The following is a 22,047-nucleotide window of genomic DNA, read 5'->3' as shown; positions in this document are numbered from 1 at the left end:
GATTTTTGGTTGCTTACTGTAAAATCTGTTTCTCAGAGCCTCCATTGGGGGACACAGGAACCATGGGTGTATGCTGCTGCCACTAGGAGGCTGACACTATGCACAAAAAAAGTTAGCTCCTCCTCTGCAATGTACACCCCACCGACTGGCATTAAGCACTTCATTAAGTGAGAAAGCAGTAGGAGAAAAACAAGAAGGTTGAACAACATAACCACAAACATGAGAACTGTAAACGTAAGAACAGAAACTGAATAACATGGGAGGGTGCCGTGTCCCCCAATGGAGGCTCCGAGAAACAGATTTTACGGTAAGCAACCAAAAATCCTGTTTTCTCTATCGCCTCTCATTGGGGGACACAGGAACCATGGGACGTCCAAAAGCAGTCCCTGGGGTGGGAAAAAACTGACTTCCATCAGGTCAGAGGACTCACCACTGCTGCCTGCAGGATCCTTCTGCCTAGGCTGGCATCCGCCGAAGCACAGGTATGGACCTTGTAAAATTTGGCGAACGTGTGGATGGAAGACCAGGTTGCCGCTTTGCAAAGCTGTAGGGTGGAAGCCCTGTGGTGTACCGCCCAGGAAGCACCGACTGCCCGGGTAGAGGGAGCCTTTATCCCCGGAGGGGGCACTCTGTTCTTGACCCGGTAAGCCTCCAAAATTGCCATTCTGATCCAGCGAGCAATAGTCGCCTTGGAAGCCAGCAGGCCTCTACGCATGCCATCAGGAATGACGAAAAGGGAATCCGTATTCCGGAAAGCGGCCGTACAAGCCGGGTAGATCTTCACTGCCCTGACAAGGTCCAGCTTGTTCAACGACCGCTCCAGAGGGTGAGTCGGAGCTGGACAAAAGGAAGGTAGAACGATGTCCTCTTTGAGGTGGAAGGTGGAAACCACCTTAGGAAGGATGGAAGGAAGGCGGAGGCCTGAGGACCACCTTGTCCTGGTGGATAACCAAGAAAGGAGGTCGACAAGAAAGGGCCGCCAACTCGGACACGCGGCGGATAAAAGTGATGGCCACAAGAAAGGCCACCTTCCGAGAAAGAACTGGCAGGGGAACCTCCCTGAGAGGCTCAAAGGTCGAACCTCTCAAAACCTCCAGCACCAGATTTAAATCCCATGAATCCACCGGGGCCCTGTACGGAGGAGCCGCATGGGCTACTCCTTGAAGGAAGGTCTTAACCTGTGGTCGAGAAGACAAGGTCTTCTGAAAAAGGATAGAGAGCACAGAAACCTGGCCCTTTAGGGAACTAAGAGCAAGGCCCGAATCCAGTCCTGCCTGAAAGAAGGCCAAAATGGAAGGCAGGGAAAAGGACATGGGTGAAACGCAGTTTGACTCGCACCAACGGAAGTAAGCCTTCCAGGTACGAAAGAAGATCCTGGAGGACGAAGGCTTCCTAGCCTGGATCATGGTGTGAATCACCCGGTCCGAAAGGCCCGAAGCTTTTAGAACTGCAGTCTCAACAGCCACGCCGTTAAACTGAGCGACCGAGAATTCGGGTGGCAGATCGGACCCTGAGACAGCAGATCGGGCCTGTCTGGAAGGCGCCAGGGAGCGTCCGCGAGAAGGTTGACTATCTCCGCAAACCAAGCTCTCCTGGGCCAATCCGGGGAGATCAGAATGACCGGCACCCCTTCTGCTTTGATCTTTTTCAAGAGCTTGGGAAGCAAGGGAAGGGGTGGGAACAGATAGGGCAGGCCGAACTGTGACCAAGGAATGGCCAGAGCGTCGACGCCCACTGCGAGAGGATCGCGAGACCTGGAGACGAACCTTCCTGTTCATTCGGGACGCCGTGAGGTCCACATCTGGAGTCCCCCATCGAAGACAAATCTGATGAAAGACCTCCTGAAGCAAGGACCATTCCCCTGCCGCGAGACCCTCGCGGCTGAGGAAGTCGGCGGCCCAATTGTCCACGCCGGGGATATGCACAGCAGATATCACCGGAACCGTTGCCTCTGCCCAGAGGAGGATCTTGGATACCTCGGCAAGGGCCAAGGAGCTCCGAGTCCCCCTACCCCTGATGGTTGACATAAGCCACAGCCGTGGCATTGTCCGTCTGGATTCGGATTGGAAGGCCCCTGAGAATCCTTTCCCAGTGACGAAGGGACAGAAAAATGGCCCGGATCTTGAGGACATTGATCGGCAGAGATGACTCCTGCGCCGACCAGCAGCCCTGTACAGTCAGGTGGCGAAACACCGCACCCCAGCCGAGCAAGCTGGCGTCCGTCGTCACCACTTGCCAGTGAACTGGAAGAAGGACCTGCCCTGGGAGATGAGAGGTGACGTGAGCCACCAGTTGAGACTGTTTGACCCGGGGAGAGAAGACATACCTGTTCCACTGAGACAGGATAGCTTGCTGAAGAGGTCGCGAGTGAAATTGGGCGAAGGGAATCACTTCCAATGTTGCCATCATCCTCCCCAAATCCTTCATGGCCAATCGGAAGGAGGGAGACCGAGGGCCCTGGAGCAAGCGGACGTCCCGACAAAGGATGAATCTCTTGTCTTTGGGAAGGAAGACTTTGGTCTGACGAGTGTCGAAGAGCATGCCCAGAAAGGCGATGAGCTGAGAAGGAATAAGGCAGGACTTCTTCCGGTTGACCAGCCACCCGAAGCGGGCTAGGGTGTCGAGAATGATGGACAGACTTTCGTGAGCCTGAGAAAAGGACGGAGCCTTGATCAGGATGTCGTCGAGGTACGGAAACAGAACCAGGCCTCTGACCCTCAAGATGGCTATCAGCGCCGCCATGATCTTCGTGAAGACCCTGGGAGCAGTTGCAAGACCGAACGGCAGGGCGAAGAACTGAAAATGATGCTGGAGAACCGCAAATCGCAGGAATCGGTGATGTCCCGGAAATATCGGGACATGAAGGTAGGCGTCCTGAATATCTGTGGAACACAGAAACTCCTGAGCTTCCATGGAAGCAATTACTGAACGAAGGGATTCCATCCTGAAGTGATTCAGACGAACTCTCCTGTTCAGCAATTTGAGATCCAGAATGGGACGGACCCTGCCGTCTTTTTTCGGTACCACAAAAAGGTTTAAATAGAAACCTGTAAACTGTTCTTTTTCTGGGACGGGAACGATCACCCCGGCTTTGAGGAGAGAAGCGATGGCTGTGAAGAAACCTGGAATTAGAGCGGTGTCTTTTGGCGGTCGGGATTCGAAGAAACGATCCGGGGGTCGAGAATTGAACTCTATTTTGTAACCCGAGGATACAACTTCCCTGACCCAAGCGTCCTCTACTGAGGAGATTTAGACGTCCCTGAAGAAGAGGAGACGGCCGCCAGTCTGGGAAGTGGACTGGGGTCTTGCCGAGAGTCATGCCAAGGTGGTGTTGAGGAGAGCCATAAGATCAAATACTTAATTAACCTCAACACATAAGGTAATTGAGAGAAGCAACCATAACATGTATTGTTTAACCTTACATAAGTTTTCCTCAGACAAAGTGAGACACTTAAGATGGCTGCCATCTCCTATACCAGAGCCATGTGCTCTGGTATCCAAGATGAACAATGAAGACACTGAAGATGGCCGCCATTTCCTGTTTTAGCATGCCGCATGGTCTGGTATCCAAGATGACGCCCATCCTGATGACCTCATGGATCCACCCACAGCGACGCCCACCCTGATGACCTCACGGACCAACCCACCTTGATGACCTCATGGATCCGCCCATGGACTTGCTCATGCCCAACCCACTAACCAATGGAATACATCCGATCACTCCCATTTTAGAGCTAACCGAGCCCCCTTACAGGAGATATATAACATTGTGTTTGACTAATAAATCGTTTCTTGGAGCTGAGCCACACATTGATCAAGGAGAGTTACAGCTGACTGTGTCTGGTGTATTTCTTTAGTGCACATGATCAATATCCATTAGGCCAGGAGTAGGCAACTAGAGAATTGAACATTATATTAATTGTTCAACCCTAATATTTGGCGCCCAACGTGGGGCCAGCAGAGGAAGAGCCCTGAACCCTGAAAACCGGCGACTGGAACGGCTGGATGCACTGAGTACCCCGAATCTGGAGACTGATCACCTCTTTAACAGAACACGGTAAGTCTGCTGATTTTTTATAATCTGTAGTCTTTACCTGTGTCCTTCGGGGTATCCTGTGCAGATTGCCTGACCGTGTCCGGTTTCCTTGGTATCTGTAAGACGGCAGAAGGGTCTCTCCGCTGCTGGTCATTTAATTGCAAGAACCGTCACATGTTTTAGTTGCCTACTGCCTGTTACATGTTGTGGAGAGGGGGGATGACTAGTAGGTTAAAAGATGCGAGTTTTTTTCTCTACAGAGGGCTAGAGGCAAGTGATAAAACAGGAAAACCAGGTTTTTACAGAGGGAGATGACTGGTAGTTAGGAAAAGCATTGTGTTTGGAGCAGGAAAAACAGGTTTCTAGGAAAGAAAGAATAAGCAAGTGTTTACAGAAGGAAAAGCATTGTGTTTGGAACAGGATGAGAAGGAAAAGCATGTGGAGAACGGGATTAAGCAGGTTTTTTTTTTTTTATAGAGAAGGAAAGCAAGCAAGTGTAGAAAAAATAAAATAATTTTTGTCTGTGGTATACGGTTGTCGCCTGTGATAAGATTTTCAGTTCTGTACAAGAGAGACTAGGACCTGGAGTAATTGACTCGGCCTAGGGGGGCCCGGTAAATCTTAGAGCAATTGGCTCAGTTCGGGCATAATAAATTGTGTAGCGGCTCATTGAAACTTGGAGCAATTGGCTCAGTTTGAGCCAATTAAATTTATAGTTTTTCTTTTTTTGCCCCGTGACATCGAGTAATTGACTCTGCACGGGGACCGGTAAGTTAGGGAGCAATTTGACAAAGTAGGGAATAATTGGTTTGTAAAGTACGGAGCACGGAAGTCAGACAGGGACCACGTGACAAGAAGCAATAGGAACTGAGTACTGCAGACTCAGTTCCCTTTAGAATCTCAGGTTTGAGTCATCTCCCCCGTCTTATTGTTTGTTTGGTGTTTGTTATCTTGATAGATAGATATACTGTGTATCTATAGAAAGATGGAGAAAGTAATGCAGTTCTGCCGTATAGGCACTAAGCCAAATTCAGATGGCAAGTTAGACTCATGCACATTAGTGGAAATTGTGTGGAATGCCAGAAGGGGGGATGGTTACAGCCCCTGGAGAGGAAGATTGTCTTAGAAAAAAAAAAAAAGAAAGAAAGAAAAAGGTATCCTACAAGATAATGGATTGTTGTCTATTGCTAGGGCAGGAGAAAGAGTCTCTGAAAGTCTGTATTTAAAAAAAATAAATAAAAAAAAAATGGAAATTGGGTAGAAGAGAAAAGGAATAGAGAGAATAGAGTTTTGAGTTGTGTATTACAAAACCATTTTGTTAATGGCGAATGTGTTAAATGTGATAGCAGCCAAAATGGTGGCCCAGAGCCATGTGCTAAATGTAATGGCGGCCATCTTGTTGGTGGTAAATACAATTCTGACGGCAGCCATTTTGTTGGTGGTAAATACAATTCTGACGGCAGCCATTTTGTTGGTGGTAAATATAATTCTGATGGCGGCCATCTTGGTGGTGGTAAATATAATTCTGATGGCGGCCATCTTGTTGGTGGTAAATATAATTCTGACGGCGGCCATGTTGTGGATGGCGAATGTGCTGCTCCTGGTGGTGAACATCTCAGATTAAGGGCTACACGCCACATCACCAAATCCTTGTTACCCAGTAATGACCACTAACGGCCAATACTATATTCCTTCGGGAAGTGAACAGGCTTTACCCATGTTTCCTGTATCAGTTGTTTCCAATGGGGCACCAACCCTTTCCCCTATCACTCCTGTTGTGAATCCAGCAGTCCTCCCACCTGGATCGTCCCCAGCACCTACCCTTTCTACTGTCACTTCCACTGCCAATTTAGCCGCACACCCACATGAGATGCTCCAAGCAGCGGCCTCTCCTCCCAATGCTTCCACAACAGCACTCTCACGCAGCCTACATAACCCTATACCCAGTACCTCACAGGCTGTCTCGCAGCCAAGCGCACACCTGTATGGGACGGTGGCGACTGTATCAAGGGGGGGCTCAATGTGGGAGGGGGATACCAATAGCACAGGAAGCACAAAGGGGAGGGAATGTTGGCAACCTATTTTTGAAAAAGAACTTCCTGAGGGACCCTTGTTAGTGGTGGGAAAGGGTGACATAACAATGGAGACAGACGCTATTGTTAATGCTGCCAATTCTCGGTTAGAGCACAATGGAGGTGTAGCTAGAGCTATAGTGGAAGCAGGAGGGGCGACTATTCAAGCTGACAGTCATATCATTGTTGAGTCACGTGGTCAGATAGCTGTTGGGGACATAGCGGTGACTAAAGCTGGCAATCTCCTGTGTAGAATGATCATACACACTGTGACCCCTACTTATGACCCTATTCATCCAGACGTTAGTGCTCAACAACTTCGTGCAGCAATAACTCGCATTTTAGAGTATGCAAATATTAGTGAGCACATTGAGACCTTGACAATTCCCGCCATTGGTGTTGGCATTTTCGGTTTCCCTGTTCATGCATGTACAAGGGAAATCGTTGAAATTATAATAAACAAGTGTAGCCCCCCAAGCATTTGCTGCTTTTCTGAAATCAGGTTAATTAGTAATGAGGACAGGACTGTTAAAGCTTTTAAGACTGCCTGCATCACCTGGACCCCACACCATGAGACTGGAGCTGCCCAAATAGAGCCCCTCATTCCAGGACTGTTACCTCCTCCTGCTCCTCATAAACAAGGGATTACATCTGTACTCGCGGTGCCATCTCTACGCCCGCCTCAGGTGCCACCGCCAACAGTGCCAATGCTCATGTCTGAGGAGCCCACCATCTATGTCAAGTTTACACCCCAGCAAGCTGCTACTCTGTTGAACCAGCTTCCAGATCCAGAAAAACAGCCGATGCCTTTCTACAGGAGCATGCTTCAAATACAAAGGAATTACTCAGCCACGTGGCAAGATCTCATTTCCCTGGCAAATCTTAAAGCGGGCGATGCATATTGGCCTGTTATGGAGGCCGCATTCAATGATGCCTCACTTGCCAGTGACACCACATGGGACTCTGGTATTTTGTTTTGCTAACAACTTAAGACATGGGCCTCGGATAAGTTGGCGGATCAGTCAACATCTTTCAAGGATGTCACGCAGGAACCAGGGGAATCAGTGGAGAGATATCATGCTCGTTTAGCCCAAATGTTTAATGACCTTGGCTTCAGTACCTGGACGGTCTTACCACAAGGAGCACAGAACTCACCAAGTCATTTCTCTCAGGCCCTTGCCACTTGTCTACAGCCATGGAGAGAGATTAACCATCAAGTTGTCCTCCTTCGATATGTGGATGATCTCCTACTATGCTGTCCTAATCAGGCGACCGCTGAAGAGTCAAGTCTCCATCTTGCACAACAAAACTGTAAGGTTTCCCTCAACAAAGTCCAGTGGTGTCAGCCTAAAGTCGTGTTTTTAGGCCACTGTCTCTCTCCGAAATTGAAACACCTAACGGATGAAAGGAAGCTTGCTATTAAGACCGTTCCTCTACCAAAAGGAACTAAGCAGTTACAAGCTTATTTAGGACTTATCACATATTGTCGCCAATGGATTCCAGACGCCTCCAAGCTGATGCAACCGTTGTACGATGACCTTAAAACGTCAGCATTTCCACTATGTCACAAATCTGTTGAAGCCTTCTATGCTCTTAAACAGGCCATACAGTCTGCACCAGCTCTTGGAATCCCAAATTATCAACTACCTTTTTACTTGTTTGTCAGTGAAGTAGCAGGACATGCTTCCGGAGTCCTAGCACAAAAACATGGGGGAAGAACAAGACCAATCGGCTACTACTCTGCCCGCCTGGACTCTGTGTCTCAAGCTTCCCCGACTTGCCTCAGCTGTTCATGCTGCACATATGCTTCTGGACAAAACTTCTGATATCATCTTAGGACATCCGGTTCTCTTAATGGCTCCACACGACATAAAAGCTATATGAGACTCCAATGTTTCCTCTTGATTCCGGATAATGTCACTCAAACTGTCCACGCTGCTTCCTCTTTCCAGGGGGGATGTGGATGATGATACTGATGCTCTCGGAGAAGATGCCTCTACACACTCAGAGGATCATGACTGTCTCGAACAAATGCAGGAAGAAGCAGTCTCCAAGAAAAACGTGTCTGAAGACCCACTCCCACATGCTGACCTGACGTTCTTCACTGATGGTTCCAGATTTGCAGATGAAACGGGAAGGTTCCATACTGGATATGCCATGGTTACACATGACCAGGTCATCTCAGCCGGATCCCTACCACCGCACGTCTGTACAAGAAGCGGAACTTAAAGTTTTGACGTTGGCTTGTCAGGAAGCGACGGAGAAGATGGTCAACATCTACACGGATTCAAGATACGCTTTTGGAGTGGCTCATGACTTCGGCAGTATCTGGGCAGCCAGAGGATACCTAACGTCCAGTGGAACTCCTGTAAAACATGCTGCTATCATACAAGAACTTGTGGCCGCTCTAGATCTACCTTTGGAGGTTGCAGTAATCAAGATCAAAGCTCACGGGAGATTGGATTCTCCAGAAGCAAGGGGGAATTTCTTTGCTGACAAAACAGCAAAAACCTATGCTGTGCATCCATTCGGGAAAGAAAAAGCAGCGGTGTACGTGTCACAAGACACTGAAGAAGGGACTAAAGGCTCTCTTATGAGAATCATCCATCTACATCAAGACAAGACATCAGATGATGAAAAGAAGTCATGGCAAGAAGGAGGAGCTAAAAAGGATGAAGATGGAGTCTGGAGGATGAACAAAAAGGTCTGTCTACCCCGTAATCTGTACCCTTCAGTGACAGAATGGGCACACGGTATCACCCACAGAGGCAAGAATCAGATGAATGACCTAATTTGGAAGACTTATATGGCACCTGGAATCTCTACTGTTACCCAAAAATATTGCAAGTCCTGCCTTGTGTGTGCAACATGCAATCCAGCACCGCCTCAGAAAGTTACTCAGAAACATTTGGCTAAACCACTTTATCCCTTTCAGAGGATTCAGATTGATCACATTCAAATGCCAAAAGTAGGGAAGTACGAGTATGTACTGGTAGTGACTGACATGTTCTCAGGATGGCCCGAAGCCTATCCAGTAACAAACATGACTGCCAGAGTGACTGTTAAGAGACTGATGACTGAAGTAGTCTGCAGATATGGGGTCCCAGAGGTAATTGAGAGTGACCAAGGACCTGCGTTCACTGCAGCACTGACTAAGGAACTATGGACACTGGTGGGAGCGGATTTGGGTTTACATACTCCATATCACCTACATAGCAGTGGGAAAGTAGAAACACTGAATGGCACCTTCAAAAATAAAATACTGAAAGCCAGTTAGGAGGTCAGACTTGGACAGACATTTTGCACGTTGCCTTATACTCAGTCAGAAACACTCCAAGGGGTCCCACTAAACTCACACCATACGAGATTCTTTTTGGGGGGGCCTCCAAGATTGGGTCAATATTTTCCACAACAGCTAGCCTTCGGAAGTGATACTCTTGTAAATTCTGTAATTGTTGTTAATTGTTGTTACTAAAGAACTGTCAGTAACACATGTACAAGTTTTATCATCCATTCCAGGTCCAGATTCCAGTGAAGGTACCCATGCTTTCTAACCTGGTGACTACGAGCTTGTAAAGAAGTTCATCAGAAAGACATCCCTGGAGTCGAGATTTGAGGGCCCCTACCAAGTGCTCCTGACTCCTCATACTTCAGTCAGGGTTGCTGAGCGCCTCCTGGATCCATCTCTCACATTGTAAATTTGTTAGACAGTTAGGGACAGAGTAGGATCTGACCTGCTTGTCAAAGTCCAGCTACAAAGGGAGGTTTTCCACAAGGGAAAACTTGTCTCAAACTGGTGAAAACTCCAATTCCCCCCCTCCCGGGCAAGACGGTCAGATCTAGGATGTGTACATCAGGGTGAGTCACATGTGTATTTTATGTAACCATGGAGATGGGAGATTGGAGAGTAATAGATCCAGCAGGTAGGGAAGTCCCGAGGACACTGGTAACACGCTCCGATATACCTCCTCGGTATACCCATAATTAGTCACACATTCTCTGGTGTCTATAGCATCCATATTGTCATGAAGCTTCTGATGTCATAATAACACTTAACATCGGTGGGTTAGGGAACCACGGTGGGATCAAGATAAAAGAAAAGGTTAATAAAGTATTTAGGGGGGACTGTTGAGGAGAGCCATAAGATCAAATACTTAATTAACCTCAACACAAGGTAATTGAGAGAAGCAACCATAACATGTATTGTTTAACCTTACATAAGTTTTCCTCAGACAAAGTGAGACACTTAAGATGGCTGCCATCTCCTATACCAGAGCCATGTGCTCTGGTATCCAAGATGAACAATGAAGACACTGAAGATGGCCGCCATTTCCTGTTTTAGCATGCCGCATGGTCTGGTATCCAAGATGACGCCCATCCTGATGACCTCATGGATCCACCCACAGCGACGCCCACCCTGATGACCTCACGGACCAACCCACCTTGATGACCTCATGGATCCGCCCATGGACTTGGTCATGCCCAACCCACTAACCAATGGAATACATCCGATCACTCCCATTTTAGAGCTAACCGAGCCCCCTTACAGGAGATATATAACATTGTGTTTGACTAATAAATCGTTTCTTGGAGCTGAGCCACACATTGATCAAGGAGAGTTACAGCTGACTGTGTCTGGTGTATTTCTTTAGTGCACATGATCAATATCCATTAGGCCAGGAGTAGGCAACTAGAGAATTGAACATTATATTAATTGTTCAACCCTAATAGTGGATCTTCCAGTCCTGGACCTGGAGGATCTACCCTGGGAGTAGCGAGGACGCCAGGAAGGAGTGGGCCTGAAGGATACTGTCTTTTTCTCTTGGCGTGCCTGTGGCCTCTGTTGCTGCTGGGAGAAGGAGTTTGACGCCGCGAAGCGACGAAAAGGCCGAAAGGACCGAAACTGCCATCTAGGAGGAGGGCGGCGAGGTTTAGCCTGGGGAAGAAGAGAACTTGTACCTCCGGTGGCGTCGTTAATGATTTGGTCCAGCTTAGAACCAAAGAGATGTGATTCTTGAAAAGGTAAGCTGGTAAGGGACTTTTTGGAAGACAAGTCCGCCTGCCAGGCCTTGAGCCAAACGGTCCGGCGGATGGCAACAGCATTGCTGGATGCCTGAGCCGCACAAGACGCGGCATCCAGAGAAGCGGAGACCAGGTATTCACCTGCGTGAGAAATCTGGGTGGCAAGTTCCGCCAGCTGTTCGGGTGGAGCTCCGTCCAGGATGCCCCGACGGAGTTCTTTGGCCCATTTGGATATGGATTTTGAAACCCAAGTGGAAGCAAAAGCTGGACATAGAGCAGCTGCTTCAAAGGAAGACTTCGCGAAGGATTCTATGACTATCGTTAGAATCCTTCAGAGATGCTCCGCCGGACAGTGGAAGCACCATGTTGGTGGACAGCCACCGTGTTGGTGGACAGCCTGGAAACTGGGGGGGTCTACCGAGGGAGAAACAGTCCAATTGGCAGTAAGTTCTGGAGAAAAGGGATATAAAACGCCAAGACATTTTCCCCTCTGAAAAAATCTGGTCGGGTTCTCTCTTTCTCTGTTCATGATCTCCTTGAATTCAGGGTGAGGAGCGAAAACCTTGGAAGGTGGTTTAGCCCGTCTAAAGGAAACCGCCTGGTCTGCGGGTTCTGTAGAGGGATCCTTGATGCCACAGGTTTGGTTTATCGCGCCAATGAGATTCTGGACCATATCCCTCATGGTAGCGATTTGGTTAGAATCCAGCTCCGAAATATCCTCCGAGGGCACATCAGAGAACGCCTCGCCTGACTCAGGGAAGGAGGATGCCGACGGCAGAGGAGGACCGTGTGGCGAGATGGAGCGAGAAGAGGACTCAGACCGTCGTTCCTGTCAGGACCTTTTGCGGCTTATAATAGAGGGCTCGGACAGAGGCTCCTGCGACCCGCTGGCTACTGCGGGGGTCTGCAGAGGTAATTGATCCAGCACGGACACCAGAGTTTGAGACACCCGTGTTAGATCGGCCAACGATTGTGACAGTGAGGAAGCCCAGCTTGGGATGGGGGTATCACTCTCAGGCGGACTGGCCGGGGGATCCTGGGCGGTGGGAGCAATCGGGTTGCTGCAGGCCTGACAGAGGAGAGGACTGACCTGAGGGAAGTTTGCAGCTACAAGACGAACATGCAAAGTACTTAACTAAGGCAGAAGAGGAAGTAGTAGGAGGACGAGAGCGACCCCCTTTAGAGGTAGACATTTTGAGAGCGTCCCTGAAGAGAATGCCAGAGGGTTAGGGGACAGGTGGGCAGAGGGGGGTGTCAGTCTGGAGTGCAGAGCTACTCACAGCTGACGAAATTGCTGTGTCCCCCAATGTCCAGACGGAAGACGCCGCACAGCTGTAGGTGGTCCCACAGGGAAATTAGTCTTTCGTGGAAGGGATGCGGATCTGCAGAAGTCCAGCTAAGGGAATCTGGAACCGTAGTCCTCTCCTGCGGAGCACAGGTCTAAGCGGCGTGCGTGGGCTAAGGAGTACTAAGATGGCGCCGGTGGGCGGAGCAACGCCAAGTCATGGGAGATGGTCGGGCGGGAGAAAGGAGGAAAGGAGGAAGTGGGCGGAGCGGCGTCACCGGAATTAGGCCCCGAGAAAAACCGGGGCCTAAATTAGGAACCGGCGACCGCCGGAGAGTGCCGGCGCAGCAGCGCGGCAGCCTGCAAGGTCGTCAGAATAAAGATGCGCGGCCGCAGGCTAGCGCATCGCCAGAAGGAGGCCCCGGAGGAAGCCGGGGCCTAAATTAGGAAAAACGGCGACCGCCGGAGAGGGCCGCGGCGGTGAAGCGCAGGAGGGAGCACGGCTGTCAGAAAGTCCGCCGCGTTGGATGAAAGAGTGGTCGCAGGGAACACAGCGCGGCTGCCTATGAGGCCACCGCGCAGGGCGCTGAGAAAGGTGCTGCAAAAGCAGCGATGAGCCCTGCCCACTCCTGAGACCCCTTTAGGAATGGGGAGCAAAAAGGAGAACCCAAGGGACCCCCTGGGGCTAGAGGAGGGGATCTGGGAATACTCACCTAAAAACATCCCACGCCGTCCATTACTAACCTCAAACCTTGGGAAGGTATCAGACGTCCATGGGAGCTGCTGATGGACGTCCTCGTCTCCTCCAACCGACACGCTCTGGTGGGCGAGTGGGTGGGGGACGGAGCCAGGACCGGACTTCTGAGCACGCTTGTGTGCTAGGATCTTGGTTCTGGTGAGGGATCTATGAGGATACGGGGTGGCAGTACACGCCGTACTCATAGTCCGCCTAGTGGGATTACAGGTGTGACTGTTCACCCTGTATCCCTTCCGGAAAAAATCTGAAAGAAAAACGAGGCACATTGAGGTAGATAAGGGTCTAATGAAAGACCCGTGTCCACCTCCTACTGACACTAAGCTAAACTGAAGTGCTTAATGCCAGTCGGTGGGGTGTACACTGCAGAGGAGGAACTAACTTTTTTTGTGCATAGTGTCAGCCTCCTAGTGGCAGCAGCATACATCCATGGTTCCTGTGTCCCCCAATGAGAGGCGATAGAGAAAGAAAGTTTAACTCTTGATCTCCTTTTACCTATGGGCAAGTTGTATCATCACAGTAGTTTACTGGGCACTATAGCACTTTATTTCTTAATTAATGTGATCTGGTCCTCCTATTAGTAGGCTTGTTTGAGGACTTTTACTGCTTTACATGCTAATTGTTGCTAGATACAATACTGCAGCATTTACCTAGGGAACGAGCACATTCCTAGTTAAAAGTCCAGTTGGGTGTATCATTTATTATTTATGGATTACACCATGGATGTTTAAGTGTCCTTTTCTACGGCATCCCCTACACGACATTTTGTTGGTATACTCGTTTTAACTGTTTTTGAAGTAATAAAAACACATTTTATCTTGGATCTTTTCTTGGAAAAGGTTCTCTAATTTTTATTTGGAAATACGGTTCATTCGTGTGTATTATAGTGAAATGAGTAGTAGTGTTAACCCTTGTCCACTGCTTAAGTTGTATATCTATGGGCACATGAGAAATCAAAACTGGAGGGGGGCTGGTCTGTGAAAATCACAATTGTACAACATTTGGATGGCTGCTAGTGTCATTACGCTAGGGAAGAGATGCACCATTGCAGAAAAGTGTGCTCTGAGCAATGTTCTGCTGGAAAATCTCAGGGATGGTATTCGTTCGACATGTTACATCTACCTAAACATTATTCCAGGCCAAGGACACATGATTCTCTAATAGAAGAGGCAGTATAAAGCACCTGCCATGTTGCCAAACTTGTACACGAATGGTTTGAGTATCACGACAAAGCCCGAAAATGCATCAATCAGACCTCATCTGTGGGACGTGCTGTAAAAAAACACTTCCGATCTATAGGTCCCACTTTCCCATTTACAGGACTTGGTGGCTCTGCTGCAAGCATCTTGCTGCTGAATGCCGTACAACTTATGAGATCTTGTGGGGTTCTGAAACAAGTGGGTGCTATACTAGTAGAACAAGGGGGACCTACACAATATTAGTCAGATGGTTTTATTGCTATGTATTAACGTACATTGGAGATCTGGAAAAAGACTGAAATAACATGCTCTTAATAAAAGGTTTTGCTGGTAGATGCTTTAAGCATTAGTTATGGGCAGAATTAGGATCACAAAAACTTTAGATTAGGAGTAAAGTTTAGAACATGTGCTCGTCAGCTCGAAATGATCAGCGCACACCATCATTTTTGTCAACATCCTCTTGGTGGGTTTACATTGTCCACCCCCTTTGGCAGCGAGAGAATTAGACACTATAAAGTTATGCACCATATCCTGGGCCAGGCTGTGTGTGAAATCTTATCCGCCAACCTTCGTAAAATCAAATTTTTACCGCTATCTAAACCAATATCAAAGTAAACCATTAGGAATTGTCATACCTTCATAGCAAGATGCAGGGCTGAATTTCCATGTTCACCCTTACAATTTGGGTTTGCTCCATTTGTCAAGAGCACCATGACGCAGTCAAATCGGTCCTTCTTGACCATAATGTGTAAAGGTGTTTCTGCTGTTCTACTTAAAGCATTAACTTTACTACCGCGCTCAAGCATCAGTACAGCCATCTACAGAAAGAAAAACGGAAATACACAATAAATAATCGGGCAGCCTCAAAACACTAGAAGTAGGACCATGGATTATGCTCTATTTCTCTTTCTTTCTGCCTATGCAGAGGCTCATCTTTCAGGTTTGCTATCCATCTGGTGGTAGTATGCTGCTCCCTGTCCAACCATCTAGATCAAGAGCAGGAACCAAACTTCTGAAGTTTACCCACACCCTTATTCGTTCTTATGCTCTCCCATTTTTTTCGTTGAATTTGATGGACCCTTGTCCTTTTTATGTACTGCGAAAAAAAAAAAATCAAAAAAAAAAAATCAAGATCTCACCTCCGAGACATCATCTATCTCATGAACAGAATTCCCACAGAAGTGGATGGAGCCAGGTATGTGCAGTCACCTCTCTGGTCACGGCGACTGCAGCACCAGTCAGAAAAGGGGATATGGGACCCCGTTTCTGGACTAGCACCTTTCAGACATTTTTTGGCACATTCCTGGCACCTAAAACCTGCTACCGATAGATCAATAACAGTTTCTGAACCTTCCTTGTGCAGGAACTGCACATATTGTAAAAAGTATTAGATATATGGCAGCAGATGTAATGGACTTTGCATTAGTTGCTGTTCTATACAAATAAGACAGATGCGCCAAGCTGTTGCCACAGAGTGATGCAGTTGAAAAGCTAGGCCCATCTCCACATCTGTACATCCATTATTCATGGGATCAGTCATAATTTAAAATTAAGGACAAGATGCCAATGTGAACATGGCTGGACTGGTGCCAGTCAGTTTGCTGGCATGTCCATCACTTGTCGCTGCCATCCGCATAAGATTGGCGTAATCGCTGCTCCATTTAACTGGAGAAAAATAATTTAAAAAGGCGTTATAATTTTATGTCCAGCAATGTCATACCTCAGCGGTCTTTGCCCAATGCAAAGGGATTGCATGATATTTAGGATCTTCAACATGGACCTGGGCTGCTGCAACATCCAATATAGCTTCAGCACATCTAGGTAAAACAAAGTTACGTTTTTTGTTTGGGAATTTAAAGGGAACCTGTCACCACGTTTTTGGAAGATGGGATAAAAATAGCGTTAAATAGGGGCAGAGGTGGGCGTTACATTAGTGTGTGTGTTATGCGTTTATTACCCACCTAAGTTGCCGAAATAACTTTGCAAAGTCTCCGTTTTCGCCTGTCAATCAGGCTGGTCAGGTCACATGGGCGTGGTGTCTTCCCCCAGATTTGGCGTAGTTTTCCGTTGGTGGCGTAGTGGTGTGCGCATGCCCAAAGTCCGGAATCCTCTTCCAGGGGATTTAAAATAGCGCGGTGTTCGTTATTGCATTGGTGATCGGTGGGCGCGGCCATCTTCCTTTGGCCGCGCGTGCGCAGAAGCGGCGCTCTGCTGGCCGCGGCTTCAGGAAAATGGCCGCGGGATGCCGCGCGTGCGCAGATGGATATCGCGGCGGCCATTTTCCTGAAGCCGCGGCCAGCAGAGCGCCGCTTCTGCGCACGCGCGGCCAAAGGAAGATGGCCGCGCCCACCGATCACCAATGCAATAACGAACACCGCGCTATTTTAAATCCCCTGGAAGAGGATTCCGGACTTTGGGCATGCGCACACCACTACGCCACCAACGGAAAACTACGCCAAATCTGGGGGAAGACAACGCCCATGCGACCTGACCAGCCTGATTGACAGGCGAAAACGGAGACTTTGCAAAGTTATTTCGGCAACTTAGGTGGGTAATAAACGCATAACACACACACTAATGTAACGCCCACCTCTGCCCCTATTTAACGCTATTTTTATCCCATCTTCCAAAAACGTGGTGACAGGTTCCCTTTAATACAAAAAAGCAACAATCAGGCTGCAGTAAAGCAAGGATTTTTGAGAATGAAAAAAAAAAACCATGAAAACTAATATGACATATTAGCTCCAACTCTGATTGTCCCTTTTGGAAATCTAACAACCAGGATAACTAATAAACGGCTGAACATGGTAAGAAAAACCTATCTGGGGCTTGTACAACTATACAATACTTATGAAAATGCAGTACTGCCTAGAGTGAATACGCTATATTTAACAGAACCGTGAATGTGATGAACAGATATACAGTTGTGTGATAAAGTGATTGCCTCCTTCCTGATTTCCTATTCTTTTGGATGTTTGTCACACTTAAATGTTTCAGACCAACAGATTAAAATATTAGACAAAGATAACACAAGTAACCACAAAATGCAGTTTTTAAATGAAGGTCTTTATTATGGTTAAGGGAAAAAGAAATCCAAACCTACAGGGCCCTGTGTGAAAAAGTGATTGCCCTTATACCTAATAACTGGTTGGGCCACCCCTAGCAGCAACAAGTTCAATCAAGTGTTTACGATAACTGGCAAGGAGACTTACAACGCACTGGAAGAATTTTGGCCCACTCATCTTTGCAGAATTGCTGTAATTCAGCCACGCTGGAGGGTTTCCAAGCATGAAACACATTTTTAAGGTCATGCCACAGCATCTCAAATCTGATTAAGGTCAGGACTTTGACTAGATCACTCCAAAGTCTTAATTTTGTTTTCCTTAAGCCATTCAGAGGTGGACTGGCTGGTGTGTTTTGGATTATTGTCCTGCTGCAAAACCCAAGTGCACTTCAGCTTGAGGTCACGAACAGACGGCCAGACAGTCTCCTTCAAGATTTTTTGGTAGACAGCAGAATTCATGGTTCCGTTTACCACAGCAAGACTTCCAGGTCCTCAAGCAGCAAAACAGTCCCAGACCATAATACTGCCACCACCATATTTTACAGTTGGGGTGATGTTGCTTTTTTGAAATGCGGTGTTACATCTACGCCAGATGTAATGGGGACACACACCTTCCAAAAAGTTCAACTTTTATTTCTTCAGTTAACAGAGTATCCTCCCAAAAGTCTTTGGGATTATCAAGATGTTTCTGGCAAAACTGAGACCCTTTATGTGTTCATATTGCTCAGCAGTGGTTTTAGCCTTGGAACTCTGCCATAGAGGCCATTTTTGCCAAGTCTCTTTCTTACGGTGGAGTCATGAACACTGACCTAAACTGAGGCAAGTGAGGCCTGCAGTTCTTTGGATGTTGTTGTGGGGTCTTTTGTGACCTCTTGGGTGAGCCGTTGCTGCGTTCTTGGGGTAATTTTGGTCAGCTGGCCACTGCTGGGAAGGTTCACCACTGTTTCATGTTTTCGCCATTTGTGGATAATGGCTCTCACTGTGGTTCACTGGAGTCCCAAACCTTTAGAAATGGCTTTATAACCTTTTCCAGACTGATAAATTTCAATTACTTTGTTTCTCATATGTTCCAGAATTTCTTTGGATCGTGGCATGATGTCTAGCTTTTAAAGAACTTTTGGTCTACTTCACTTTGTCAGGCAGGTCCTATTTAAGTGATTTTTTGATTGAGAACATGTGTGGCAGTAACCAGGCCTTGGGGTGGATAGGCAATTTGAACTGAGCTCCCCAAAGATGTGATAAACTGCAGTTAATTTATGTTTTAAGGCAGGAGGTAATCACTTTTTCACACAGGGCCCTATAGGTTTGGATATCTTTTCCCCTTAATAATAAAGACCTTCATTTAAAAACGGCATTTTGTGTTTACTTGTGTTATCTTAGCCTAATATTTTAACCTGTTTGGTGATCTCAAACATTTAAGTGTGACAAAATATGCAAAAGAATATAAAACCAGGAAGGGGCAAACACTTTTTCACACAACTGTATATCTATATGGAGCAATGCCTGAAGGAACATAGTGTCTGTCTCACCCTTTCATTGAGTATTTCATAGCCGTGTGAATGGCGTATCCATCTTTTCCAAGGATATCACAGCGAGCATGGCTGCGCAAAAAGGCTAGCACGGACTCCGTTTTGCCCATGCGACAAGCCACATGCAATGGAGTCTCTCCGGTGTTGCTCAGGTGGTTGATACCAACAGAAGGTACGGAGCACAGGATCTGAGCATGTAAAATATATCAAACAGATTTGTAAGACATAGATAACAACAAGCAAGAGGTAATTCATTCAAACCAGGTAGTAGCTTAAATCATTGATCACACAGTGCAGATTTGGTAAACTTTTCAAAACCAGTATATGACTTCCTTTATACTGTTGTGGATCAGGAAGCGAGATTGGTTAGAAAAGGCATTACAGGAATGCAACAAATCTGCATTGTGTGGACCTGACGAGGAGTTTTATAAAGGTTTGGTTCAGTCACATCATGCATTACTGAAGAATAATCATTAAATGCAAAGAAAAGACATCACAAATAAAAATAAGAACCTCAATAACACGGGGGTTGTTTTGCCGGGCAGCATAGTGGTACACGGTCTCGCCGTTGACGTCAGCAATATCCTCCCGAGCCTGGCACTCTTCTACCAACTCCTGTATGCATTCAATATCCCCTTTCTTGCAGGCCAGGTGAAGTGGGGTGCAGCCATCGTCACATTCAGTACTATTCACACTTCTGCAAAAGAAAATGTCGGTATTGCATACAAAGAATAATAGAGCTTCTCACAAAAAGAATTTGATTACAGCTTGTTGACACCAGGTAATGGAGTTTTATAGAGTAACTATTGTTCCTTTTCGAATTTGAAAAATTGCAAAATCCTGTGCTGATCAATCTTATAATGTAAAAGATTAAAGGATGTCATGTCTTCAGCAAATAAATAGCTCCAGAGTTGGCATGAGCAGAAGTCATCAAGTGTTGTGTGGTGAAAAGTATCATTTCAAATAAACATGTCGCTCATTTAAAACCTCATCATACATTATTTACATACAAGTGCTAGCCATGTTTCTCATACGGTGGCCATTCACATGTCCATGATTTTTCAAGGAACGAACATCCTGCACAAAATTGGGAGACATGTCTGATTTTAATCCAATTTTCAGATTAAAATCAGCAATGCAAGAGTCAGTGAAACAAACAAATAAATAAATAAATAAAATAAAAAAAAAAAAAAAAATAAAAAATAAAAAAATCGGACCACACTCGGATGACATCCAAGTGCTTTACCTTTTTCACATACTGGTAGATAGGAGAAGATAGAGATTTTTTTTTTTTTATGGTAAAACCTTACACACTGTCCAAAGTCTGACGAGACTGATAAAGAGAAAAAAACAAACAAATAAAAAAACTGATGAAACTCGGACCAATTTTCGCATATGAGAAAATCAATGATGTGTGAATGAGGCCTATGGCTGGAGGAGCTACTCAAACACATCTGTCCTCATTGCTTCTAAATCTGTCTTCACAAAATTATATTTGCCATGGTCACTGATTTTACTGTCCTTTGCTGTAAGGCTACTGCCATCAATGGCTAAAATAAGCAAAATCTGCTGTCCTCATTCTTCTGCAATCGGTTCAGGGTCAATGTCCCCAACATCCAAGTCCATCTACTCTTCCTGGTAACATCAACTTCTTACCTAGCACACAAGGAAAACCTACAAATATGATTATCGTTCGGACATCAAGGATTTTATTTAAGAAATGCATACAATTTTTGACAAAAAAAAAAACAAGTTTTCTTCAACAGGGTTGTATTAACAATGTTAAAGGGTTATTCCCATCTTCAGAGATGCATATGGTCAGATTGTGTTTGTAAAAACATGCAGATTTGTACCGTAATTTACTGCTTATTAAAATGTGTAACCTTGAGATATTAACACTTTTGTTTACAGCTCGTTGCCTAGGAGACCGACCACTGCTGCTCTGTAGCTTACAGTAAGTGTGCTCCAGAGACCTAAGTCAGCTTCAAAAGACAGCTACAAGCTAAATAGAAAAGTGCATGTTCTGACGGCTAGCTGTGGTGGTCAATCTCCAAGGCAATGAGCTGTAAACAAAAGAAAATAAAAAAGTGATATGTCAAAAACGACCGAAAAGGTTAAGCAGAAAATTGCAAAATTGCTTGTATTTCCAAGCACTATCTGACAATACCGACTCATGAAGATGGAAATGATCCTTCAAACCATTTAGCTCTTACAGCCTCTATATACATAGACTGCAGAATGAGTTAACTTTGAAGTGTCAGTGAGCTCATGCAGATGGTAGGGTTTTTAACTCTTATTTCTCACTTAACTGTGAGTTAGTCGTGAATCAGTTTAGAACACTGTACCAGACTAGAATACAAAAAATGACTTCATTTTTTGCGCACGTAAACAGTTACAGGTCACAACGTACCATTAACTTCTTCCTACCTCAGAATACCGTTGTGTTTAAAACTTTCCCGAAGACCCAACTCTACAGCCACGTGTGCCAAAGACCAGTTGGGGTGCCCACGCAGACAGTCTGTTAGTAGCTGGACAGTGTCCAGGCGGAGATCGTGTCTGGAGCTCTCATAGAATGGACGCATTTTGGTTGCATATTCTTGGAACAGACGTAAAGCTTCAGTCTCAGAATCCAGCTGAAATAGACTGAGAGAAGATTGGAAACATTAAAATGTGAGTAAATATGTGAATGAATATAACTCTGTGATAAATAGAGCCAAGTCTGGCATCTGTAACCCCCTGTGAGTAGCGATTATCAGCATGGAAGGCCAATGCAGGAGGAATGTTACACTGGTGGCCAGGGCTGTGGAGTCGGTAAGCCAAACCTCCAGCTCCTCAGTTTCCCTGACTTCCGACTACTGAGCATGTACATAACGTGCAGCACAGATTCATCTCAACTAAAAGCCCAGATCCTTAGATCAGGAACAGAACAGACATTTGTAGGACATTTCACAATTTTCCCAAATTCTTATGAAAACATGTACAGCACATCCTGCATTGTACTACTGTATCCAATTTATTATATACGGGATTTTAGGAGTCGGTCCATTTTTTCCCGACTCCAACTCCACAGCCCTGCTAGTGGCTAA

The 22,047-nt window shown here is 46.4% G+C and overlaps 1 protein-coding gene across 7 annotated transcripts in view; it reads right to left on the bottom strand.

The window, feature by feature from the left end:
- Positions 1-22,047, bottom strand: part of PLA2G6 (phospholipase A2 group VI) — a 104,586-nt gene that overhangs the window by 59,393 nt on the left and 23,146 nt on the right. For all 7 annotated transcript variants that reach the window (XM_077277437.1, XM_077277439.1, XM_077277436.1 and 4 more), the window contains exons 3-7: positions 21,389-21,604; positions 19,475-19,658; positions 18,962-19,149; positions 16,089-16,185; positions 15,004-15,186 (exon numbers count right to left, since the gene is read on the bottom strand). In XM_077277437.1, coding sequence (XP_077133552.1) covers positions 15,004-15,186; positions 16,089-16,185; positions 18,962-19,149; positions 19,475-19,658; positions 21,389-21,604 — 868 coding nt within the window. The remainder of the gene's footprint in view (positions 1-15,003; positions 15,187-16,088; positions 16,186-18,961; positions 19,150-19,474; positions 19,659-21,388; positions 21,605-22,047) is intronic.

Source organism: Ranitomeya variabilis, chromosome 8 (genome assembly GCF_051348905.1).
Source record: "Ranitomeya variabilis isolate aRanVar5 chromosome 8, aRanVar5.hap1, whole genome shotgun sequence".
NCBI classification, from domain to species: domain Eukaryota; kingdom Metazoa; phylum Chordata; class Amphibia; order Anura; family Dendrobatidae; genus Ranitomeya; species Ranitomeya variabilis.
The sequence above is the reverse complement of the archived record's forward strand: the minus strand, read 5'-3'. Positions and strand labels throughout refer to the sequence as shown.